The sequence below is a fragment of the Gouania willdenowi genome, chromosome 1 (genome assembly GCF_900634775.1).
Source record: "Gouania willdenowi chromosome 1, fGouWil2.1, whole genome shotgun sequence".
Lineage (NCBI taxonomy): Eukaryota > Metazoa > Chordata > Actinopteri > Blenniiformes > Gobiesocidae > Gouania > Gouania willdenowi.
Genome location: NC_041044.1, coordinates 37,278,566 through 37,305,881, shown reverse-complemented (window position 1 = coordinate 37,305,881; position 27,316 = coordinate 37,278,566). Strand labels below are relative to the sequence as shown.

Genomic DNA, 27,316 nt, shown 5'->3' with positions numbered 1-27,316 from the left:
GTGTTTTATTAAAGGGGACATATCATGCTAAATCCACTTTTTTAGCCCTTAAATGCATTTTGTTGTATATTTAGAGTGCTTAGAAGTACAGAAAAAAATCTAATTAGTCTCTTCAGGTGCTCCGTTGATATCTTTATATTCTGTTTTGCTCATATTTTTCAATCTGTTTCGATTTTTCTATTCTCTATTACGTTTTTTGAACTATTACATCACAGTATTTGCAGCGGAAGTGCCAAATTAGTACATCAACTCCAGGCCCAACACTTCGAGCAATCCGCCATTTTTATTTCTCGCTACGATTTTGTAGTCCAAGCTCAAGGATGCAGAAGTTACGAGAGGAAAAATCAAAATGTTCAGTTGTTGGATGTTGTAACCCACACGCTTCATTACACCGTCTCCCAGCATCAGAACCTTTTCGAAGTGCCTGGTTAAGTTTTATTGCAACCTTCGCCAGTATAAAGAAGGATTTGCCGAAAGACTTTGTCTGATTGAGGGTTCAATTCCTTCTATCTTTGGAGACGACAAACAGAGCACTTCGGTAAGCTGTAAATAACACTAAAAAGTGCGATGATAAGACGTCCCAGTCATTGTTTTGTTAGCATTAGCAGTTGCACCGTCTTCAGACTTCATATGTTAGCGCTGTGTGCTCGTTTTAGATCCTTGATGATATGGCCTACGTGATTTAATTTAAGTCTAAAGTTTTCATTAGTCATTTCATTTTGCCGTTTTTGTCTTTGAAAAGACTGTATTAAACTGCATTTCGTGACGTTAGCTTGGCGCTAGCGTTAGCTCGATGCTTGTGTTAGCTCACTTGTTAAGGTTCTGCAGGTTCATCATCTTCATTTTCATCTCGCTCCGCTGGGTCCGACTCTGGCTCGAACATGTAAGGCTGGATGGACAAGTCTTCTGTTGTTGACATTTTGTAAATAACCTCTGAATAAAAAGTTTATGCGCCGCTACATAGGCTACATAGCCGCATCTCTTCTATCAAACTACAAAAATGGCCGAGCAGGGTGGAGTTGAACCGAGTGTCATCTGAAGAGGGGGCGGGGTATGGAGTGTCTCATTTGCATTTAAAGAGACAGCACCAAAACGAGCTGCTCTTAGAAGCACATCAGAAAAGGGGTAGAAAAGGGGTGGAGCTATAATAATGAGGAATTCAGACCCAAGCTTTGCAGTTCCGCTTTATATAGACCACAACTGTATGATTTATATGTAAAAAGGAAGGATTTAAAACCATGATATGTCTCCTTTAAATTGTAAATGACAGTTTTGTTCCAATTACAAAGTCAATTATCTGACCTCCATTACAATTCAATTACGAGTACCACAGCAACAGATCTTTTCAATTACAATTATAACTACACCATACTGGTAATTAATTAGCAATTACATGATTACAATTATAATTGACTTCAACCCTAATGAGAATAGAAATACAATAAGTTGCCCATCTCTGGTGCACTTGGTGAGTGCATGGCTCCTGGTGGAGAGCGCATGCAGCCTCTTGAGAGGCAGAAGCTGCTGCAGAGCTGCCGACTCAGCACAAAGCCCCGTTTTCTGCCCGCTGATCAAAGTGTGCGGCGCGCTCAGAGGATTCTGGGCGGATGAACGTGGACATCCCATCATTTCTCCCAGCGGGGGGATGTGGGAGTGTACATGTGCATCAGGTGCCTGCGTGCGAGCACGCTGGAAAAGCAATGAGCACTTTGGTCGTGGAAATGAGATTCTGTGCACGTATGAGAAGGAAAAAAATGGGGGAATCATGGCTGAGTTATCTGAGCTATCTGAACGCACTGACGCTCCATGGCTTTGGTTGGTAATGAGGAAGCTGGGGTCAGATTCAGCAGCGCTGCCTCTTACTTCAGAGGGAAATCTGGGGATCAAAGGCTTTTCCCTCTTCATCCTTCCTTCTTTTTTATTGCTTGTGTATCTTTGCTTAACCCAACGTGTCCCTGGCTCACCTCTGCCCTTTCCACACCGCACGCAGAAAACTGTCAAAGGCTGCAAAAACCTGAAACTTTGCTTCTCTGCAGTAGGCGGAGGAAACCGTTGACCTCTGTGATGAAGGTTTAACAGTGTGTTCCTAAACTTCAATGCAGAAGCCACTGAATTTTAAATCTAGATGAACATTATGTCTGTGGAACATCTATTTTCTAATGGAAATGTGTGTGAAGAAAGTAGAGATTTGGGTTTAAGGCAGATAAACTCCTTTTAGTTCAGTGGCCAAATACAGACTATTTTGATCTCACGTGGGCCACAGATTTTAGGTGGGAAAAAGAGCAATTTCAACATTAATGTGTCCGAGTTAACACTTCCAGGTATAAATTACATATAAAGTAAATAAGAGACCGACAATATTTAAATGACTGAATTGTTAAATGACTGCCATCCAGTAACGTGCAGTCAGGGTAGGCAAGGTAGGCAGTGCCTATCCAAGGGTGAATTTATATTTTGATTATTTGATTTAATTATAATGTAATTATAAAATGTTTATTTTTCCATCTCTAATAGCCTATAGTACCTATAAGTTTGAAAGTGTCAGCATTTTGTGTTTTTGATAGCCCAAATGACTAAGCATTGCTATTTCTTGGTACGACAGAGACGCTGTCTCACTCCACTGTAAGGCAGGAGGAGGAGCCAGGAGGAGGCCACACCCCCTCCCAAAAGCACAGTGCTGCTCTGCCTCTGTTCCTCTGAAATTGTGTGAGATAATTCAGGGAAACATTGAGAGTTCTTTCAACATCAAGCCTTTGAAACATGCCTTTGAAAAGACTGAGTTATTATCCACAACTGAATTTGTTGGTAATTTATTCAATGATTCATGTTTTATTGTTTTTTTTTTTTTTTTTTTTTTTAAACTTTCTCCTGTGGGCCGAATAGGATGCTGTAAAGTGCCGTATTTGGCCCCCGGGCCTTGAGTTTGACACGTGTGTAAGGTCTCCCCATGTTCTAGCCCTGACTCCCTGATGTGAGGAAACATGCTGAATACATTTCCACTCACCTGAGTCATGTCATGTGTCTGCTGCTGGGAAGCGGATGCGGAGGTATTCCCTGGAGCGACAGTCGGCCTGTGAGAGGAAGAGGAGGAGTGTGAGAGGCGGAGGGAGAGGTTTAACACTGTCACAGTGGCTTTCCTGCTGCTGTGTGAAGCCCAACCACACGTTTATGTGAAGCTCGCAAATAAAGCGTCAACGTCAGGAACGTTGAGTGTGGTTCAGCAGTTACGCAGTAACATCCTGCATCAGGAGGGTCTAACCCTAGTCCCGCAGGGCTGCAGTCCAGCAGGTTTTACAACCTCCTTCTAAACTCCTGGTACCCGTAGTACAATTCTGTATATATGTGATTATATCAGTCAATTCCTTATAGTTACATTATAACAAGCATACAATGTAGTGGAATACCTTATGTACACTAATGCAAACATTCCAGTTGTTACTAAAGTTCTTTAAAAGAGTTTAGATTTATTTAGGCATCTATTTTTCCAATCCATTAATTACTGTTTATTTGTGTTTATTTGTTTTTAATTAAGTAATTTGTTTATTTGTTAATTCATTTTTTTTAAAAATCGCATAACATTGCAATATTGATCTAAAAGTACAAAGAACTTGCTTTAACATTTAGTTTCGATACCAATTTTGACATTTACTTTCTTAATCTTCTTTTAACTGATCACTTTTATAGTGTTTTAAGTAAACGCATACGTGCCAAACATTTCCCGTTACATTTACATTTTGGACTTTCATGTCTCATTACCACATTGAACTTATTGTATATAAAATCACAATATTTATTTAAAAGTACAAACAACTTGCTTTAAAATGTAGTTTCTGTACCATTTTATATATTTTTTGTCCTAATCTTCTTATAACTGATCACTTTTATCACATTTATAGTGTTTTAAAGGGGACATATGCTAAATCCACTTTTTTAGCCCTTAAATGCATTTTGTTGTATATTTAAAGTGTTTAGAAGTACAGTAAAGTTCAAATTAGTCTCTTCAGGTGCTCCGTTGATATCTTTATATTCTGTTTTGGTTAAAATTTTTAATTTGTTTCGAATTTTCTATTCTCTATTACGTTTTTTGAACAATGACGTCACAGTATTTGCAGCAGAACTGCCAAATTAGTACATCAACCTCCAGGCCCAACACTTCGAGCAATCTGCCATTTTTATTTCTCGCTTTTATTTTGTAGTCCAAGCTCAAGGATGCCGTGTGCGTATGTGTGTTGAAGGGGTTGTTCACGCAGCCTAAATAAAGCAAAAAGTCACGCCTTCCTGGAGGTGAAAATGTTCTCTGTTCATCATGTTCATATTCAGGTCTCCATTCCTGTAACTGTAAACCTCTGGCTAATTAAATCTCCTCTCCCTGAATCTTCCACTAGTTTTCCTTTTACTCCCTGTGTTATCGCGTATAAGTGTAAAACTGTGGCATTAAAGGAGACATATCATGCATTTAAGTCCTTCCTTTTTTTACATATAAATCATACAGTTGTGGTCTATATAAAGCGGAACTGCAAAGCTTGGGTCTGAATTCCTCATTATTATAGCTCCACAGGCTCTGATGTGCTTCTAAGAGCAACTCATTTTGGTGCGGTCTCTAAATGCAAATAACACACTTCATACCCCGCCCCCTCTCCAGGTTGAGGAGGTGACACTCGGTTCAACTCCACCCCGTTCGACCATTTTTGTAGTTTGATAGAAGAGATACGATTATTTAGCGGCGCAGAAAATGTTTGTTCAAGCGTTATTCACAAAATGTCAACAACAGAATACTTTTCCATCCAGCCTTACATGTTCGAGCCAGAGTCGGACCTGGCGGAGCGAGATGAAAATGAAGATGAACCGGCAGAACAACGTCTTCATATGGATGTTAACAAGTGAGCTAACACAAGCGCCGAGCTAACGCTAGCGCCAAGCTAACGTCACAAAAAGCACATTAATACAGTCTTTTCGAGACAAAAACGGCAAAATGAAATGACTAATGAAAAATTTAGACTTAAATTAAATCACGTAGGCCATATCATCAAGGATCTAAAATGAGCACACAGCGCTAACATATGAAGACGGTGTAACTGCTAATGCTAACAAAACAATGACAGGGACGTCTTATCACACTTTTTAGCGTTATTTACAGCTTACCAAAGTGCTCTGTTCGTGGTCTCCAAAGATAGAAGGAATTGACCCCTCAATCAGACAAAGTCTTTCGACAAATCCTTCTTTATACTGGCGGAGGTTGCTGAAGCAGTCATCCTTGAAGTGCTTCGTGCACACAAAAATGATCTTATCCACAGATGTGGGTACATTTCCGTGAAAAATAAAACTCAACCAGGCACTTTGAAAAGGTTCTGATGCTGGGAGGCGGTGTAATGAAGCGTGTGGGTTTCTACATCCAACAACCAAACATTTTGACTTCTCCTCTCGTAACTTCGGCATCCTTGAGCTTGGACTACAAAATAAAAGCGAGAAATAAAAATGGCAGATTGCTCGAAGTGTTGAGCCTGGAGTCGATGTCCTAATTTGGCAGTCCCGCTGCAAATACTGTGACGTTATTTTTCAAAAAACGTAATAGAGAATAGAAAAATCAAAACAGGTTGTAAAATATGACCAAAACAGAATATAAAGATATCAACGGAGCACCTGAAGAGACTAATTTGAACTTTTCTGTACTTCTAAACAATCTAAATATACAACAAAATGCATTTAAGGGCTAAAAAAGTGGATTTAGCATGATATGTCCCCTTTAAGTGTTGGTAACAAGCTGAAGCGCATCCATTGGTACAAAAACATCATCCTCACATACAAAGACTGTTTCTTTTTATTCTGTTCCACTGCTTCACTCAGAAAATGTTGCTTTTGAATTACCCGTATTTTTCATACTATAAGATGCACTTAAAATCCTTTAATTTTCTCAAAAATCGACAGTGCGCCTTATAATCAAGTGCACCTTATGTATGAAATTAATGTCAAAATGTTTTAGTACAACTTTGATAAACTATGAAGCTGCACTGCTTGATGGATTTTTGGCACTTGCTACCGTACTCAGACACCTCGTGGGGTGATATGTACCTGTACTGTGCTTTAACATACTGAACTGAAAAAGTGAGTGTATTGTTCTGTATTTTATGTGTTAAACCTGAACAACGTTGAGAGTTATTGTTAATGAGTTGAATAAAGTTTGACTTATCTGACTATTTTGTTTCGCTTAATGAGCCTTAATAATAATAATAATAATAATAACAAACCGGTGCGCCTTATAATCTGAAAGATACGGTACTTACAAACACAGAGAAGGACAAAGTTTCTTTGTTTTTTATGTATATATTGTTTTTTACAACACATTTGTTTGTTTTTGTTCTTTTGTGTATTTTGGGTGGTGGTGTAACGGTTAAGGTACTGGGCTTGTAATTGGATGGTCACCGGTTCGAATCCAACCTGGGCCATCACTGTGGGATGTTGAGCAAGTCCCTTTACCCTTTGAGTCACTGTGTTTTATTTTTGTTATTTGTTGTTTCTAAAGTCATTTTTTTCTGTTTTTCGAGTCATTTTGAGTGTTTTTTTTGCTATTTTGTTTATTTGTCTTTAATTTTGAACGGTTGCATTTAGGGGACACACTTAAAGGGGACATTTTTTACCTTTTAAAACAGTTCCCTGCGGTCTAAATGACATATCTGTGCTGGTGTTTGGTCAAAACATAACATGAACTAGAAAAGCACTCGGAGAGCAGCTCAAGCTCAGCCAACACGCCCCGGTCACGGTAACATGGTAAACTCAGGATTACAATGACTACCTGTCAACATTGAGCTGTTGACTCTGAGAGGACCTATGACATCATTACAAGTTACACAGAGTGGATGGGGAAAACAACAGGATATACTGTGTGTATATATATATATATATATATATTTTTTTTTTTTTTTTTTTTTTTATTTATTTATTTTTTTTCTTTTGGTAGTCAGAAGATCACGAAAACGTTCTCACCTGTTCCTTGTCCCATTTATCAATTTTCCTGGAAATTTCATCCAAATCAATTCATAACTAATCAAGTTATCTTGCTGACACACACACACACACAAACGGAAGGTAAAACATAACCTTACCACTCTTCGCTTTGCTCTTGGAGGAGGTAATTAAGCAAGAGGGGAGGTTTAAGACCCTGTATTATTGAGGTCTTTAAGAGCGCTCCGTTTTGGTGGATGTGTCCCTGGATTTCCATAGACCTCCCCCTTCCCTGCCCCTGTCTTCCGTGGGGTGGCACACACTAAAGGTGTGTTCACACCAAACGTGGCTGAAGTGACTTGATCCTATAGCTTGTGTGCTTAATCATTTCTCCTCTTATGTATGCCTTAAAGGCCTCTAAACTGTGTTTAGTTGAAAATAGTTATCTATGCAAGCTTCTATTAATTTAAGAAAAGTTGGGTCTTGTAACCACTGTGCCTGAAATCTCCACCTCAGAGAATGTTGAGCCTAAACATATTTCTATGGACACAGCTGCATGATCACTAATCACTATACTGTTGTACCAGCAATTTTTAACATTGGCAATTCAACAGATATTCAACAGATATTAAAAAATAATCAATGCGTTAGTACGTTTTATCAGTGGAAGAGTGACAGGAAAAAATTTTTTGTTTGGGTTCTGTTTTCTCCACACATCCACTAATCTTAAATCTCTTATAAATTCAACTAATATTTCCCTAGTTTGTGCATGTGAGATATCAACTCTGGCAAGTCGATCCATTGTGGTATTTAGGGTACAATTAAAATCCCCTCCTAAAATATAAAGACCCTCTAAGGTGGACACGGTTAGTAGCAATTCTTCAAAGAAGGACGGTGTGTCAACGTTAGGACAATAAATATTAACCAAGTTGATATTCAGTGACAGAATATTTTATTGTACAATGAAATTTCTGCCATTTGAATCTTTAATAATTTTAGTAATTTGAAATGGAACTGCCTTGTGTACCAGGATAGCAACCCTAAATCACTTGGCCCGGCCATCTTTTTTCAAATTTAGATATAACAGAGGCCATTAGATGGGTCTCTTGAAGAACAACTTTTTTTTTTTTTATCTAAGCTGTTTTAATCTATTTGACTTGTTTAAATTTAACTAGTTTTCTAAACCCTCTGACATTCCAGCAAGTAATCTTATTTTTTTTTGCATTTCCAGGAGGTGACATCTTTTAGAACAGTGGTAGGTTGTAAATGTTGTTGGTCCCGTAAAAACCAAATATATGTAAATATGACACACACTAGAGGGGAAATAGAAACAGCAAGAACTGCTAGAACAATAACACCAAAAACAAAGAAAAGCAGTCCCATCCCTCCCCTTTACATTTCCAGACTGAAAAGCATTCTCACCCCGTCTTTAACAAACCAGTTTCGGAGGATGCTGATCCACTAGTAGTGAGGAGTAGGTAGCCTGTGTGACCTCGGCCTTGGTCAGAACAACCATAACATCGTCTGTTATAATGTATACTCCATTTCCTCTTCTCATAAAACATAAATAATAAAATGTTGGTTTATGTACTGCACCACCAAAAGAAGGGAAAATAAAATAAATTAGAAAATAACAATATATGTGTATTATGTCTGTCCTCTCAAGTTCCATTTCCAGACATAATACAACCATAAAGAAACAGTCTGTGCTGGTTAATCTCTGTATATCTTTCACAATATATGACTGATGTGTTTATCCTGATATGTCCATCATACTTTTAAGGGATGTGTTACACCCATATGGGCTATCAAACCTCTGAGGGATGTGTGATGTCCTGACAAAACTTTTCAGCTTCTTCTGGTGTAGAAAATAGATGCATTCTCCCCTTGTGCAGCACTCTCATCTTACAGGGATTATGTTGAAATCCTCAAAAAGTTCCCATTTCCACAAACTGCTTCACAATTGGAGTAAATCCTTGCCGAATGCGAACAGTTTCTGCAGTCAGGTCCTGAAGAAACAAAAGCTTGGCTCCATCGTGTGTGATATCTCGCCGTCTTGTTTCACAATAAACTAATTCCTTCTCTTGGTGCACCAGAAAGCAGACAACGACTGCTCGGTTCTGGCTCGGTTTGGTCGGTGCAAGCGTGCGATGAACTTGCTCCAGAGTGAAATTTTTTCAGGGCAGCCGAGTCATTGCAGCAGCATGTCATTCACAAAGTTAAAGTGTTTTATTCCTCTCAGCTCCTTCACGTAGACTGACCAGCCTCAAAATGATTTCTTCTGCTTCGGTTTTCCAGGCGTGATTCTGCCTGTCTGATACATTTTGTGTTCACAGAAACATCTCGTTCCGTTTCTGAAAGTTTTATATCTATATTTGTGACATATGCATGACCCTTCTATTCTATGACCAAAAACCTGCAAATATTCAATAAAAATGTGCCAAACAGTACACGATTCATCCTGATTTCCAGAAAACGATGTGATGGGGGCATTACTGGCCACATGTGATTCATAGGCTGAGCATCATTATGAACCACAAACCTCTTCTGTAAGCCACACTTCCAACGCCCCTCTGCCAGATGGGGATTCGGTGCTTGTCCCACATCGCTCATTGCTACTGACAGAAACCTGGTTAATTTCATAGTAATCTGCTTTCTTAGTAATCCAGAGACTAAAAGTCATGAGTAACACCAGAAAAAGTGGATGATCTGAAAAGACAATAAATATACTGTAGCAGCAGAGGTTGTTACGGTGCTCAAAGAAATTGATAATTTGGTCATTCTCCAAATGCAATTCAAAAGCAACATTTCATGTTAAACTTCACCCTGAGGTTGAAGTTGGAAATTTAAAGAAAATGCCTTGATTATGGGTGGGGCTCCTCGAGCAGTAAAGACACGTCAGTCTATACTATAAAATCTCCAAAGAACAATCTATGCTATGCTATGCTATGCTATGCTATGCTATGCTATGCTATGCTATGCTATGCTATGCTAACTAGCTACTCAGTACTCTAATCACAAATGTCTGAATACAACCTACTCACCACAGGTTGCACAGTTCTCAGCCAAAAGCAAAATGTTATTGTAATAGCCAGGTTTCAATCCATAGAGGGCAGTCACTCTGATATTTTACAGTAAAAAAGCCACATTGAAATACTTTGATGAAAAGAAGCAATCAACAACACTACTTCATACCAAATAGAATAGAATAAAATAGAGTACAAGAGGGGAATTTCGTTTTTGCAGCAACACAATAAAAAAGAACAGACAGTAAGAAACAAGAAAAAATACCAACATAAGATAATAGTGCAAAATGTAAGATCTGGAGGGCAGACCAACAAACAAAAACTAAACAACGTGCAATTGAAGCAATTGGTTTGGGGGGTGTCAAATACATTTATTTTCAGCAGGAAAAAAAGGGTTTTGGGGTTTTAGTTCATCTTTAAAGGTTGACACAATAGAGCAAAATACTATACTCATCGTTGTGGCTTGGTTTCACGAACAAAGTTTTATGAAGGGGGCTGTCCACGTCGGTTGCACGCTCGCTGGTGGCTGATGAGGCCAGTTCTTGAAATGCAGGACCTGCCACAGTGGCTGCAAGGAAAAGTCTGTGTTGGGGTGGCAGCTGGTGTCGCATCGCGCTCCATCCTCCTGCGTCTCTTGTCCTGAAGACTGTCCGAAGAAGGAGACGGCTTGGTGGATTGCGTGTCGCCAGGCTTCACGGTTGGCGGCAAGAGCTGACCACTGGCGGTGGTCTATGTGGCAGGCACCAAGTGACTTTTTCAGAGTCTTTGTACTGCTTCTTTGGTGCCCCTCTGTCTCGACTGCCAGTGGAGAGTTCGCCATATAGCACAATCTTAGTAGTTTTGTTACTTCAACTCATTCTTGGCTCCCACTGCTGTTGCTGTGTTTGTTTGCAGATTGTTTCTTCTCTTAGCCACATACTCGTTCTGCACGAGGCACTAGTTATGCAAAAGATGAGCTGGATCTCCGGCAAAGTGTACTAAAATAATTGTGCAATTTGTCAGAACCGTGAACCCTTTAGTGTCCTTGAACAATGATGAACCGTATCTGTTGCTTTTCCACAACTCATTGTTTGGTATCCATCTTTAAAGTCACTTGGGCTGTTCCTCATTTTTACACTTTTTGCAGCTTTGAATGAATCTCTGCTTGGATGAGCCTCGAGGGCTCGATCTTGTCGACAAATACAAAACTGCCCTTTTACTAATATGTAAATGTGATGCTGCTTTCAGCAGATTTTCCACTTTACTTATGATAGATTCCTGATCTCAGTGAGACTAACGAAGACAAATAATGATTACGTCTCTTAAAGGAACAATAGCACCGAGATTTTAAGGTTCAACTTTCTCATTCAAAGCAACACAAAAGCCTCAGGAGTAAAGTGATGGCAATGAGTTAGACATGATTGAAGCAAAATGGTTCCATCGGATATGCAGAGAATTCTTTCTCACTTTCCTGTCAATGTTCAAAAACAGAACGTGAGGCTGATTATGTTGCTGTTATCAATCTAAAGCTACTTTTGAGACGTCCGTGTGAAAGTGATACATCCTGTTATTCAGTGCTGGAGCTCAGAGGTGATAACTCAGTTTAAATAGGTGTTGCCTTCAGAAATGACACATTTTAATGAGAACAATAAAAACCCAAAAACATCAATATCACTTCGTTCCCAAGCAGCACTGAAATGTGCAGCAGCTTTGCTTTCCTTTAAACTCAATCTGCTTCTATTCCATTCACTGTAAGCGCCCGAATGTCCATCAGTCCCATCACTGAAATTCCATCTGTTTTTCAATCTGGGTGCACAGCTGCAGAGTTTTTACATTTCCTGTCAGAGCACAGAAATCCATAAAGGAGCCGATCGTGTGGAGCCACGTTTTTACAGCCTCTTAGAGAGGAAACGCTGCAGCTCCTAAAAGCAACGAGACCAACAGGTGGATGAGCGGCGCCGCTCTCAGGCTGGATGCACGGGCCCAGAAACGCATCCACACAGAGCTCAAAACCTAATGTTGACTTTTTCAACTATGCATGAACTGGATCAGGCGAGTGCAACAACAGACGATTCATGATTTGGGTAAAGAAATTCTAGAAAACGACTTAATTGTTTACAGTGCTTCATCTGTGAATTAGGAATGTGCGATATTTTATCGTCAAAAATATTCACTGATGAAGTTATTTATGCTTTTCATGTGCATATTTTTTTTTAGAAAATAATTTCATTTTAAGTGAGGAAATAAATTAATTTCATACAATAACACTAATAGAGTGATCCGCATGCACTGATATTTTCCATAAAATATCAGCTCATGAACTCTTTGAGTCAGCAGCTATTGTAGCCTTTTTTAATATGTATTCAAATGTATTTGTGTTTGTAAGGAACCTGTTTACACTTTAAGTTGGGAATTGTTTTATTTATTTATAGTTTTTTATTTATCGTGATGTTTATCGTTATCGTGATAAATACCAGAAATTATCGGGATAATTTGTTTTTAGTCCATATCGCCCATCCCTACTGTGAATGCAAAGGTGGATCCGTTTCATTGATCAAGAGTTTACTGGAAAATGTGAGGATGATAGCAGGTAAATATAACAAGTGTGTATATTATATTTCACCAAAACACCTTTTTGTTTTGAGATTTTTTATTTTGTTAAATCAATCTGTGTGACCTGTGATGTCCCTAATGTTCGCAGGGACTCTGATTTTTGTTGATCACGGAAAACCAACAAAAATCATTGAATTAACTTCCTGAAATGGAATCATATGACACGGAATATACCTCCACTTACATGTTTTGGGGGAAAAAATAGCATGATTTCACCACACTATTTCTCATTAGGTTTTAGGAGAGACAACCAAACATATTTAAATATCCCGCAAAAATTTCTCGCTACAGAATCTCGCAAGATCCCCAAGTTGTCATCTTTCTCACGAGATTTGAGCATGTTATTTTATCCTGCAAAAAAGATTTCCATGTCCATTACAATTACAAAGTCAATTATTTTTTTACAATTCAATTACGATTACAATAGGAACAGATTTTTTTCTTATTACAATTATGATAATGCCATACTTATGCAATTACAATTATAATTGACATCAACCCTGCTTATGAGATTGAATCCCTGTTAAGCATTATTGGCACAATTACTGACAAAGAAATAACAAAAATTTGAGAAAATTCTAATCCATTCTAAAATGGATTGAATTGTTTGAATAATCAGACAATTGTGAATATTAAAGTGATAATAAAGTTACAGCCAGAGCTTACATCTCATATCACCATCGATGAGAGAGTTGGCTTAACTAAAATACCAAAATCAATGAAAAAATGACTTGAACTTGTTTTGACTATTTTTGACTAAAAGTGAAACATCTCTATACATTTTACTCTGATGGGGTTGAATAGTCTCCCCCAGTTACTGCAGCTAGATTAATAAAGCCTAGTACATATCTTTGTATGCCTAAAGAAAACTGAAGAACGTCCTTATTACGGCCATTGAACAGGAAGCACCACCCCACAATCTATTAGCTCTTTCTTTTCAACCACTTTGCTTCCCAATGAGGCCACAGGCACGGCAGTTAATTCAAAGAGAAACGCTCTGACAGGAGAGCAGTGCGCTTGTCGAGGAGCATTAGGTGGAAGAAAATTAGGTTTTAGCTGCACCGCTGTCCATTAGAGCTTTTAAAGGACTGCTGAAGGAACGGAAAGAAGACAGACGAGCAAGACGGGGGTGTGTGTGTGTGTGTGTGTGTGCGCGTGCGTGTGTGTGTGTGTGTGTGTGTGTGTCTGCTGAGCTAAATAGAGTAACCCACTACCTGGACCTTGGATATAAGTGCTGGAAGAGGAGGGTGTTGCATTTGGCTCAATAAGAATAAATAGATACGACAAGTGCTGGGCAACCATTACATTTCAACTCGTCACATTAACTCATAATTATTCACAATGTTCAGTTTGGCAAGAGTCTCCAGTCTGTTTTGTTATTATTTGAAAATCTTAACCCTTAGAAAACCTCCGTTTGTCCCCCCGTATTTGGGGGCTTGTCCGGGATTACTTTTCGGCGGTGCCCTGTAACATCGGGGCTGGCTGGACAAATCCTAGTTTTCATTTTCTGAGCATAACTGTAATTCAAATTAAATGTTTGTAATAACATATGTTTCAATATTAATATATGATACTTAGATTTGTTAATTCAACTAGTAATTTTTCACATTGTTGCGCTAAATCTTTGATCAATTAGTCACAAATAGTGAGCTGTGCTTTGCATTTAAAGTGATGTAATGAAAGCATTGTTACATTTGGTGCTTCCTCCTTTGCTCAGCCTGACTTTTATCCTTCCTCTCTCAGCTAAGCACCTGATTCAGATCAGCAATCAGAGAAGGACTGAGGGAGTGGGAAGTGAATAAAAAGGATGAGGAAAAGGCACATCTCTTCATAATTCAATAATTTGTAAGTTTGTTGTTTCAGTTTGAGCTGGAGGGTACTGGTAGTTCTGTATTTGTGTTGATTTAGGATTTATAGTTGGTCTTTTTGGAGTTTATTGGTTGGACATGGATGAGTCCCCCTATTGAGTTGGCCCGGCGTCCTTCCTACTTTTTTTCAGTTGGGCAAGAGTTGCCAATCTGTTTTGTTTCCTTTAGTTATTCATATTTTGGTTATTATTTGTCCATCTTAACCCTAAGAAAACCTAATTTTTTGTATAACCTACCCTAACCCTAACCGACCACCGTTCGGGGGCTTGTCCGGGATCACTCTTAGAAGGCACCCTGTAACATTGGGGCTGGTTGGGCAAATCCCAGTTTTCATTTTTTCTAAGCATAACTCTCATTCTAATTACATTTTTCTAATAAGTTGTGTGTCATACATGAGACTTAAATTATAGTATTTTTTCTAATAAGGGGTTGGGATTTTGTCCTGCATCATAACCCCTATAATAGCATGTAGTGCCTTTAAATGCAGAATGTAGTTCTTTTCAATTAAAAGTGTAAAGTAATGTAAATCATATTAGTCGTTTCCTGCATTTCAAACCACGACAAGTCTGATGTTCAACGTAGTGCAAGAAAACTATGCCGTGGTGCATCAGTCTGAAAAACAGGGGCAGAATTTGTCTTAAGGGTAGATACATTACTAAACCACCACCACTGTGACCTTTGAACCCTGAAGGTTTATTAGGGTGCTGCAGTCAGAGTGGCTTTGTGCTGCTCATAAGGAGGTCAAACACAGGAAGGAATGTTTTATTAAAGAATGTTTTGCAGCAAATATATGAAATTCTGAGATGAACGATTCAAAGATAAAGTTAAAGAAGAAAGATGACATCATGATGCAGCAGAGGCTCGTGCGAGAGTCTGCAGCAGACTTGAGTATCAAAGCACACACGCACGCAGCTCGGACTAATTCACGCTTCTCTCTGCGCCGCTCTCTCACATCATTAAATTGTCACACTCCGCTTGTGTCCGACGCCGACACGTGTGACAGAGGTAAAAGAAAAGGAAACACCAGTCTCAGATCATCCTGTGCGGTCACCATGACAGCGAGTTGGTGACAAGTGGAAATAAAAAATTTATAAAAAACGTCTCTGTGGTTCACTTCACTGTCCTGTAGAGCTGTGTTTCTCAAATAGGGGTGAGTGTACGCCTAGTGCAGGGATGGACAAATCTATCACAGTAGGGCCACAAAAATGTGATTGTATCTGATCCGAGGGCCACATTATCAACATTTATGTCAGCATTTAGAATAATGACTGATCTAAGCATTAATACAGGGAGGGGGGTTGTCTTTTTTATGTCTTTGTGGTTTTGTTTGTAGTCATTTTGTGTGTTTTTGTTTTTTTTTGTGCTCCTGATGAAATTTTGTGTTTTTTTTGTCATTTTCTGCCGTTATGCTGTCGATTTGTGCATTTTTTTGGAGTCACTTTTTGTATTTTTGTCATTGTTTTCTGTATTTTCTTGTCTGTTGTATAATTTTGTTGGCGGTTTGTGTTCTTTGGAGCTATTCTGTAATGCATTGTGGTTTTTTTTTGTGTTTTCATAGTCATTTTGTTTAAGTGGTTGTTGCGTCGGTTTTTGTTGTCATTTTGTGTATTTTTGGAATTTTTTGTGTTTTTGTGTCCTTTGAGCATTTTGCTGTCGATTTGTGTGTTTTAGGAGTTATTTTGAGTATTATGTTGGGGCTTTATATTTCCCCCAACTTCTTGAAATACAATTTTTGGGATACGTTTCGGATGCCGCATAAAATTAGACCGAGGGCCACATGTGGCCCCTGGGCCGCCAGTTGCCTATGTCTGCCTTAGGGGTACGTAATGGAGAAAGAGAGAGAAAGAGAGTAGAAAATTAACAAATGTGAGCATGAAAATGTTTAATTTTTGTTCAAAATGATGATCATAATAATGATGATGGAAATGATTTTGATTAAAACATGAAATGAAAATACAAAGGTCAGTCTAAGTCCCACATCAGGGGGTAGATGACTGGAAATGATCAAAACTATAGAAATAAATCTATTCTGGAGGCCCTCAATCAGTGTTCTTCAACCTTGGGGTCTTGACCCCATGTGGGGTTGTCTGGAATTGAAATGAAATCAACTGAAATGTCTAGTAATTGATTAAAAATATTTTCTTTAAATTTAAAGCAACACACTATCTTAACTGTATTCTATACTTTCACTTTCTCGAATAAAAATCTATTCAAAATAAAATGCACTACAAATATATATATGTAGCATACCCCCCCGAATGAAGGTTGAGACTTTACTGATGAAACAGGTTTATTGACAGGAAACCTCTAATTCACCGTAAGAGCTGAAATATATAAAAACAAAGTATAAGCTAAACGCTAACCTCTTACATCTCTGCATAAAATCCTACACGTGCATAAGTTCAAACAAACATCACAGAACCCAACAAAAGTTCAACTCTGGACACACCAAACATTGATGCAACATTACCAAACATTTTAAACGTACCTTGTGCCTCTTCAAGGGGGTAACTAAACATAAAAACACTTTTAAAACCACTCCGTGTCGTTTTCTCACACTTCTCCGTGTGTTTCCATCACCATCAAGCTACCTCAAGCATAAAACGGCAAACAGGAAGTGATGATTTCAAAATAAAAGCATTACATTTTTAAACCGGAAGTTAACTAAAACTAACTGCAAAAAATGATGATAAGCACCAAAATAAAACACTTTAAACCTTGTTTATAAACAGAAATATACCTGTGGTTATTTACACTCCCATCAAAATTATAACTGTTGGTTTACATCAAAACAACAGATAATTTTCTCATGAAAAATTACACACAGGTCACCTTAAGAGCTTTCCAACAATAAAACAAGTTTTTGCACTGGACGCTCTACAACTGAAAGCTTGCTAGAGCGTTGCCCTTTGTTATCTAATTTATTTTCTCCAAGTGAAATCTTCACTCTTCGCACAAGTCCATCTTTTCCACTGACAGTTTCTAAAACTCTTGCAAGTTTCCATTTGCTTCTGGGCGCTTGTTCGTCCATGTCCAACACAACATCACCAACTGTTAGATTCCTCTTTGGTGAATGCCACTTTTGCCTCGAAATGATGCTGTGCAGATATTCCCGTCTCCAACGGCTCCAGAACTGCTCTGCCAGAAACTGGACACGCCGCCACCTCTTTTTGCCGTATAGATCTTCCTTTGAAAAGGCACCAGGTGGGGGCAACGGTGCGTTGGATTTCAGATGAAGCAGATGATTGGGCGTAAGCGGTTCCAAGCTGTCAGGGTTGTTCAAGTTATCAATAGCCAGAGGTCTGCTGTTGACTATAGCCATAGCTTCGTAGAATAGAGTCCTTAATGAAGCATCATTAAGTCTACCATTGGAAAGTGTCAGAGTGGTATTCAGTACACTTCTGACAGTTTTTATCTGACGCTCCCACACTCCCCCTGCGTGACTGGAGTGGGGTGCATTCATTACAAAGTCACACTGTCTTTCAGTTAAGTAAGCACTTAATCGATGAGTGTCCAGTTCATTTAAGGCAGCTTTAAACTCATTTCGAGCGCCAACAAAATTTGTTCCCTGGTCGCATTGGATTTGTCTAATTGCACCTCTGATCGAAATGAAGCACCTTAATGCATTGATAAATGCATCAGTGGACAAGTCCTCCAATAGCTCAATGTGAATAGCACGAGAACAAAAGCAAGTAAATAGAAGTCCATACCGTTTGTGTTGTTTCCTTCCTTCCGTTGTGAGAAATGGGCCAAAACAGTCCATGCCGCAGTGTGTGAAGGGAGGAGAGGGCTCTAAGCGTTGAAGAGGTAGGTCACTCATCCTCTGACCCTCTGGAAGTTTGCGGAGTCTGCGACAGGTCACGCACTGACGAATGAATGAAGCAACGGTTTTACTCATACCGGGAATCCAGTAGCCTTTAGACCTGACTTCATTTATGGTGAATCCTTTTCCTTGGTGTTTTACTTTGTTGTGACAGTGAGATATTATTAGTTTGGCTGCATAATGATCTTTTGGAATCACAATTGGGTGTTTGAAAGAGTCATTATCTGGTGAATGTCGCAGTCTCCCTCCCACCTTGAGGAGACCATCTGAGTCCATAAAAATGTCCAGTTTATACAGTTTGGTGTGATGTGGGAGCCGTTTTCCTCTTTTCAACAGATTTATCTCTTGACCATATGTATGACACTGCACATCACGAATGATCACGTTTTCAGCATTTTCTTGTTCACTCACTGTAGTTGGTGTGTTTGACTTGATTTGTTTAGCTCTTCTTATCAGTTGTGCTACAGCTTTGACTGCGTTAGACCATGATGAGAATTTACTAAGACGATCCGCAAGAGTTGTAGTGTCTGTGGCTTTGGTTAACAGTGTCTGGACCTCCTTCCTGACTTCTGGATCTCCGATGGCCAGATCCAGCTCAACAGTTTGTGGCGTGGGTAGCTCATTTTTCCACAAAAAGGCTGGGCCGGTGAACCAGCTAGACTTCATTAACTCATAGACAGTTACACCCCTTGATGCGCTGTCAGCTGGGTTCACTTCAGATGGCACATAAAACCACTGCGAAGGGCTCGTACTTTGTCTGATCTTTTGAACTCTGTTAGCTACAAAAATGTGAAAACGACGTGCATCATTGTTAATGTAGCCCAATACGACCTTCGAGTCAGTCCAAAAATATTCTTTCACATCATAACACAGTTCTTCTTTCAATATGTTACTGACTGAGACTGAAACTACAGCTGCTGTTAGTTCTAGTCTTGGAATTGTGGTCAGTTTGGTTGGAGCAACTCGGGCCTTAGCTATTATCAGCAAGCAGTGAATCTCATTTTTTGCGTTCTTGGCTCTCAAATAGCTACATTGTCCATAACCACTCGAGCTTGCATCAGAAAAATGGTGCAATTCTATTTCCTTTAGCTCACCAAAACCGGCAGGGAAATAGCAGCGAGGTATGTTTAGCTTTTCCAAATTTACAAAGTCACTTAGCCAACTCTCCCACCTTGGTTTAAGTGCGTCTGGTAAGGTTTCGTCCCAACAAACACCACGCTGGCACATTTCCTGCAAGATCTTCTTTCCGTTTAGTACATATGGCGCTAAAAAACCAAGCGGGTCATAGATTGAAGCAACAGTAGATAGAATGCCTCTGCGTGTGGCTGGCTGGATTTTTAGTGTGTTGTCAAATTTGAAACAGTCCTTTCCTATATTCCATCGGATGCCTAAGGCTCTTTCCTGAGGCATGTCTTTAAACGTTAGGTCCTTTGTGTCTATGTTTACAGCACATTCTGATAGAGGGATGCTTTGCAAAACAGTGTGATCATTTGAGACGAATTTATGGAGACGGAGATTACCTTTGCTGCAGATCTCTCTGGCATCCTGTGCCAACTGTATTGCTTCTTCCACAGTGTTTGCGCTGGTAACCCCATCATCGACATAAAAGTCCCTTTCAATGAACTGTGAACCTGAGGGATGAGTGCCGCTGTTTTCTTTTGCTAAATACTTAAGTCCGTAATTTGCACAGCCTGGAGAAGATGCTGCACCAAAAAGGTGCACCTTTGTTCTGTATGTTAGAGGTTGTGTGCTTGTATCACCGTTTTTCCACCAGAGGAAGTGGAGATAGTTCCTGTCCCTTTCATCGACGTGAAACTGATGAAACATTTTTTCTACGTCACACATTAAAGCGATACGATGCTGTCTGAACCTTAACAGAATACCAGTCAGATTATTTATTAAGTCTGGCCCTTGGAGGAGATGATCATTGAGACTCGTTCCGCCATATTTGGCTGAACAGTCGAACACGACACGCAGTTTTGTTGGCTTTTTTGGGTGATAAATCCCATGGTGGGGGATATACCATTGTTCACCTTTTTTTCCTTCATTGTTAACCTCTTCGACATCTCCTCTTTCTATTATGTCATTCATGTATGCCACATAGTCCTTTTTGTATCTCTCATCCTTGTTAATCTTTCGCTTTAAGTGTTCGAGTCTGATTTCAGCCAACCTTTTGTTGTCTGGTAATTGCGGCCTTTGTTTGAACGGGAGAGGCATCTCATAGTGACCTTGTTCATTTTTCCTTATTCCTTCCTTAAGTTTGTCTAGAAAAATTAAATCTTCTTGTGAGACTGTTTTGTCACCCGTCTTTGTGTCTTTAAAATCTGACTCAAGAACAGTAAGCACGTCCATTGGTGTTACAGGAGGTTGTTCTCTCACTGTAATTCTGTGGCACAGACTTATTTTGGTTTCGTTAGGTTCTGAGGTGAAGCCACCAACAATGCTCCACCCTAAATCTGTTTTAACTGCAAATGGCTCATTGTCTTTTCCAAGTAGAACTTGTTTTGGTGCTAGAGTTCTGGGACAGTTGAATCCAATGAGTAACCCAACATCACAATTTAGGAGGGGTGGTATTTTCTCAACAATCTCAGACAGATGTGGCCATTGCTTTGCTGTATCATTTGTGGGTATGTTGTCGCAGTTAAATGGAATATAGTCTTTTGTGTAAGAGGGTGGAAGATCAATATGAACGTCCGAATCATAACCTCTCACACGCAGCCCTGATACTCTCTGACTTTTAACTGTCATGTGCACTCCAAGCATTGTGGTTAGTTTTAGCTTGACTGGATGGAAGTCTGCCTGCAGCTGGTGAATTATATCTTCACTGACGAATGAGTTGTCACTTTGTGTGTCTAATAAAGCGTACACTAACTTCTCTTTAGACGGATTCTGGGTAGTGGAGACCCACACAGGAACAATCATGGAGGTACTACCTGACTGACCCACCTTTGTAACGTTCAGAGCTGTGGCTGCCGTGGTTCCGATTTCTGTGGTTGTAGTAGCATTTGCAGGGCATTGAGGTCTTTCATTTGTTTTGTAATTCTCATTATGCAAACAAGTGGGATGCCGTCCTTTACATTTGTCACACGTGTGGCGATGACGACAGTCTTTGGCGTTGTGGCCCACCTTCAAACACCCGTAGCAGAGTTTATTGTCCCTAACAAATGTACGTTTTTCGTCTAATGACTTCTCTGAGAAGCTGTGACACTTTGACAACTGATGCCTTTCATCTTTGCAGAACATGCAGGGTACTTTAAATCTTGTGTTATTTGACTTTGCTGTATCTATATTTACAGTAGCTTGCGTTGTAAAGACTTGGGTTGCAGCTCTGTTTGATTTAAACTCTTTTGCTTGTCCTTTTACCAGAGATGTACTGCCTGCATAGAGTGCATATGAAGAAGTCACTGGGTTACATGCAATTTCCGCCTCAAGTGCTACAAACTCTGCAAAATCCTTGAAAGAGGGGAAATCTTTACCTTCCATCAGAGCAACTGTGACCTTACGATTCCACCGTGTTGCGAGCCATTCTGGGGCCTTTTGCAGTAACTTTTGGTTCTCCTCACAGTCGTTCAATATCTCCAAGCCCTTTATATGTGGTGTTGCTTGGAGACAGGCTGTAAGAAAATCAGAAAATGTCCGCAAACCTTCTGCATCCTTTGAGTGGATTTTAGGCCACTTTGATAATTTGTCTCTTATTGCCTTTTGAACAACAAAAGGCTGACCGTAGCGTTGATCGAGTCTTTTCAATGCATCTTTGTATGCATCTTCATCACTGCGATAAAATGTGCCATCCAAACATTTAAGTGCTGGGCCAGTGATATATCTTTTTAACAAGTGCAGTTTATCAGCAGGAGAAATACTTTTACAGTCTATCAGTGAGATGAAGGAAGCCTTCCATTCAATGTAGGCGATTGGATCTCCACTGAACACAATGGGCACTGGCACTGGGATTCTGTTTACAGCTATGCTGTCTTGGATAGCTTTAGCTAGCTGGGAAAAGTCTGTTGGAGGCGATGGAGTGATAACTTGAGGTTGTGATTGTTGTACAGGATTGTTAACAGGAATAGATACATGTTGTTGCATTAGTGGGTGATCTGAACCTGTGGATGACATTGGAACTGGTTGTGCAAAGCCTTGATTGAAAGGAGAAGTCATTTGAGTTTGTAACATTAACTGACTGTCCATGTCGACTTTTAATTCCTTGTCATAAATCTCTATTTTTGCACGTGCAGCTTGCCTTTCCTTTTCTGCTTGTAAACGCTCTAGTTCAGATTTTTGTGCATCTATTTCCCTCCTGTGTTTCTCTTCCATTTCTCTTATTTTTTCTCTTTGTTTGATTTCCTCTTGTGCGATTTTATACTGAGCTTCCATTGCAGCTGACTCTGCGGCTGCCTCAATTCTTTTGGCGGCAATGCTTGCTTCAGTGTGATTACTTGACTGTGATGCAGTACCAAATATGGACTTAGCATGTTCATAAAGCAAGAGCTGATGGAGCCGCTGTCTTTCCTTTTCTCCATCATACTCATCGATTGCTGCTAAGCGCTCAAAAATTATTTTCATAATGTCCTTTGTCACTGATTCACAAGAGTCCATTTTGCGCCTTATGACATGGGATGGTGCATGACGCTCTCTTAAATCATTGTATACTTTCATCATGTCATTTACTGTCCTTTCAATGCCATCGGCCATGTCTGCTAAGCGTGATTCTGAGAGATCGCTTTTCAAGTCTTCTCTGTATACTCTGACCTGGCCTTTCCAATGTTCATATATAGTTTCCAACTTTCTCTCTCTTTTAGTCTGTTCATCCTTTTGAAATAGAAACATTTTCTCGGTGGGCACACTAGGCCGTTCTGATCGCCTAGGTAATGTTTCAATTGCTGCTTCATCAATTTCACATTGCGACTCCTCCAGTTGTTCATCCATACCTTCGATTTTGAGAGCGATTGCTTGTCACCTTATCCTTAGATCGTTGCTCCAACTCGCTGCTCCGCGCCGTAGCCGTGCCGTTCCTTGAGGTTGCTGACAGCTCGTTGAAGCACGAGGTGAAGCACTTTAGCTTAGCGCGTGCTTCTCTCCACGACCAGCTCTCACTCTTCTTGGAGGTAAGCTCTTACTGTAGCATACCCCCCCGAATGAAGGTTGAGACTTTACTGATGAAACAGGTTTATTGACAGGAAACCTCTAATTCACCGTAAGAGCTGAAATATATAAAAACAAAGTATAAGCTAAACGCTAACCTCTTACATCTCTGCATAAAATCCTACACGTGCATAAGTTCAAACAAACATCACAGAACCCAACAAAAGTTCAACTCTGGACACACCAAACATTGATGCAACATTACCAAACATTTTAAACGTACCTTGTGCCTCTTCAAGGGGGTAACTAAACATAAAAACACTTTTAAAACCGCTCCGTGTCGTTTTCTCACACTTCTCCGTGTGTTTCCATCACCATCAAGCTACCTCAAGCATAAAACGGCAAACAGGAAGTGATGATTTCAAAATAATAGCATTACATTTTTAAACCGGAAGTTAACTAAAACTAACTGCAAAAAATGATGATAAGCACCAAAATAAAACACTTTAAACCTTGTTTATAAACAGAAATATACCTGTGGTTATTTACAATATATATATATTTATATATGAGCTGTCACAAATAATCTTTATTCGTGGCTCCTCTGTATTTGTAACACAGTGAAACAAACATGATCAAAAACTAATTCTAGAAGAAAAAAAGTGTATTTGGGGGCCGCATTATTATTATTATTATTATTTTCAATATCAAAATGGTGTCACAATCCCAAAAAAAGTTTGGGAACCACTGTGACAAAGACTGTTTCATTCTATTTATTTACTAAATTAAATTATTTAAAAATGTTATCACACAGTCATTCCATCATTATGCTATCTAGTTGTTTTTTTCATAGTATTCTGAGCTAAATGTTGTAGTCAGACGAAGGGGGGGGGGGGGGGGGGGGGGGCAAAAAGGTTTGAGAACCACTGCTGTAAAGTCTCAGGGTTTGGCAGCGTCTCAAGAGTCATGTGGAGATTCTTTCAACTGTAATCTAATTATGTTATTCCTCATTATCTAATGATACATTAGGCTTTGAGTGCTGTAATTACACTTGACCTTTAATAGCACTTTCACAGAAACATGACAAGAAAAGCTCATTTTGAAACATTCCAACTCTCATACTAGCTTAGCATCGATTTATTATTAGTGTGAATCAGTGTGAGCTCTGCTGCTTTCTTCAATGGATCGAGACTCAAAAAACAGGACTTTAGAAATCCTTTTTTACATGGGAAGTATATATTTATATGTGGGTTTTATATGGATTTTCCAGGCCAAAACAGAAATTTGAAAAATGACAGCATGAAAAGCACAGTTAGATGATCTCTGAGTCCGTCCTAACCAAGACCTTCCCCTAAACAAGCCACACTTCAGAATTCACTCACGCGTGCTGTCCCTTACCGAAGAAAAATATTACAATAAATGTGCCTGTGTGGCATTTTGCATCAGCAAATTGAATTTAGATTAAATTGAATTAAAATATTTAGATTTATATCACATATCGCCATCAAGATATGAGTTTTGGTCCAAATCGCCCAGCCCTAGGAATTAGAAATAGAAGATAAGAAAGGATAGATGAGAAGAAACCAGTCAAGACAAGAAGAAACAAAGAGTGGTGATAAGAAAAGACAACAAACAAGCAGGACAAGTTGAGAAAAGATGAGACAATAACTTACAAGGTAAGACAGTTCAAACTGAGAAGAGACAATGAAGAACATTATGAGACAGTATGAGACCAAACAATGAATATAATGAGTAAGACAAGATCAATTTGAATGGACTTAGGGCGAAACAGGACAACTAACAGAAGTAAGATGAGACTAGATGAGAGAACAAATCAAAACAAGACAAGATGAGAAAAGACAGGAAGAGACAGAACAGAATCAGGAAGACAACGCGATATCTGACAAGACAAATCAGCACTAGAAGAAAAGTGATTCACGAACATGAAAAGAGTTCAAAAGGCTTTCGTGATGAAAGATTAGAGTGAAAACAGACCATGCCTCACTGGCAGCATCAACAACAATGTGCACATGGCAGACAGTTCCACCCTAGGACATCAAACAGGAGGGTTTACTACACACAATAACATCAGGATGAAAATAGATAATAGCAGAAAAACCAAGTAATCACAAGAAAAACTGAAACCAGAAGCAAACCAGGAGACGTGTGAGAACACAGTCCTGAAAAAAAGGAGGAAAAGAACAAAGCGAACCATTCAACAACTCAAGGGCTGGGCAATATGGATCAAAACTCTTCTCGCAATTTTTTTTCTCAAAAAGGCGATATTCAATATAAATCTTGATCATTTCAGTTCAAATAACGTCTAACCAGAAAGACAATTCTGGGTTTAATTTTCTGATGCAAAATGCCACACAGGTACATGTATTAACAAACAGCTGAACAATGTGTTGCTTTTTTCTTCTTCCCTATAAGGGACAGCACGTGTGAGTGAGTTCTGTCGTGTGGCTTGTTTAGGGGCTCTCACAAATCCATCTAACTGTGCTTTTCTCAGAAGTAGCAAAAGCAGTCATTCCTAAAACGAGTATTTTGATACAAAATAAGCTATAAAATATACTGTATATATATATTAATACAGGCTATATTTAAATTTTCTATATCTCCAAAATAGAAAACTCGATATATCCTGAATTTCAATACATCTCCCAGCTCTAGGTCCCAGTGAAGTTTTGACCCATTTCCAAACTCAATGATCACTGCGGCATTTTAAAAACGCTTGAAAGAACAAAATATTGCACGTTTAACGATGACGACAACTTCATCAAACTAAGCCATAAAGATCAGAGAGGGAGGTGTATGTCACATTGTCAGCCTTTGAAACGCATGCTCATAATACACAACCTTCTATTAATACAAATGAAACAGTCAATAAAGAACACACTGAACTAAGATTGGCTTGGCTTTAATAAAGTCAGTGTAGTGTGCGGCGGTGCCTCTGTAAATTAAAAGAGGCTGAAAAGGTCAACAAAAGACAATAAAACCTCTAAATATCATCTTAGAATACTATATCAGAGTGATGGCCCCGGGGCCAAATCCGGCCCTTTGGAGCATCCAATTCGGCCCGCAGGAGAAAATAAAAATGACAGAGAAAACAATAATCATTGTGTAAATGAAACTCAACAATATTTGCAGGCGCTCACAGTTTTTCCGCTGCTTATGTTATATAGCATTATTGCAGTCCTTTTTAATGTTTAACAGTTGAAAAAACTCAACAAAATCCTTCAATTCTCCACACATTTCCCGCAATTAAATAGAAATTGGTAACAAACCTAAATAATTTAAAATGAAGATCCTGTGGGGACTGATATCTACTGTATCACGTATTGCTTGGATATTGTCGGTTTCTTACATATTTTGTATTTTCTGTATACGTAGAAGTGCAAACTACGGCACAATAATGCATAAAATCTGTGGCCCACTGGAGATCAAACTGCTTCATATTTGGCCCCTGAACTAAAATGAGTTTAACACCCCTGCCTGAGACATAAAACACACTAAAGTACCAGCTAACAAGACCTGTCCAAGGACGCTGTCCAGGGTGCTGACAGGCACAGAGCCAGAATTAGCAGGAAGCTAATTTCTCCTTCTGTCACCAGCGGTTCAGGTGCCTTTATTTGCACCCGTAGGTAGATCATCTTCGCAGTAAGGTGACTTTTTTACACATAAAACACAAGAATGTAACAAGCAAACCTTACAATGATTAAAATACCTTTGATTTCACAAATAGAGGATTAAAAGATGAAAAAGACAAAGATAAAAATACAGGAAAAAAAATTACTTAAGTGGAAGAATGTGCTATGTGCTGTTTTCAAGTCTGAGTCCTACATTTTGGGACAATGAACCTCCGTCCAGAGGGAAGAAGCTTAAAGCGACAGTGCAACATAAATTCAATAAAAGGACGATAAAACATGGTCATAATGGAACGGTCAATGGAAAAAATGTGCAAGCTTCCTTAGACAGTGTAAACGCTG

The 27,316-nt window shown here is 39.2% G+C and overlaps 2 protein-coding genes across 3 annotated transcripts in view; both read right to left on the bottom strand.

Moving 5' to 3' along the window:
• LOC114468580 (endonuclease V-like) overlaps nt 1-27,316 on the bottom strand; it is a 70,848-nt gene that overhangs the window by 28,518 nt on the left and 15,014 nt on the right. For both annotated transcript variants that reach the window (XR_003674654.1, XM_028455560.1), the window contains exon 8: nt 3,005-3,071. Coding sequence is in view for 1 of the 2 variants with exons in the window: in XM_028455560.1 (XP_028311361.1) it covers nt 3,015-3,071 (57 nt within the window). In the remaining variant the exon portion in view is untranslated. The remainder of the gene's footprint in view (nt 1-3,004; nt 3,072-27,316) is intronic.
• Nucleotides 16,971-23,731, bottom strand: LOC114468571 (uncharacterized). Its single transcript, XM_028455549.1, has 2 exons — nt 21,725-23,731; nt 16,971-21,625 (listed from the first exon to the last, which is right to left on the bottom strand). The coding sequence occupies exons 1-2, from the start codon at nt 23,169-23,171 to the stop codon at nt 17,259-17,261; spliced, it is 5,814 nt and encodes a 1,937-aa protein (XP_028311350.1). The 5' UTR covers nt 23,172-23,731; the 3' UTR covers nt 16,971-17,258.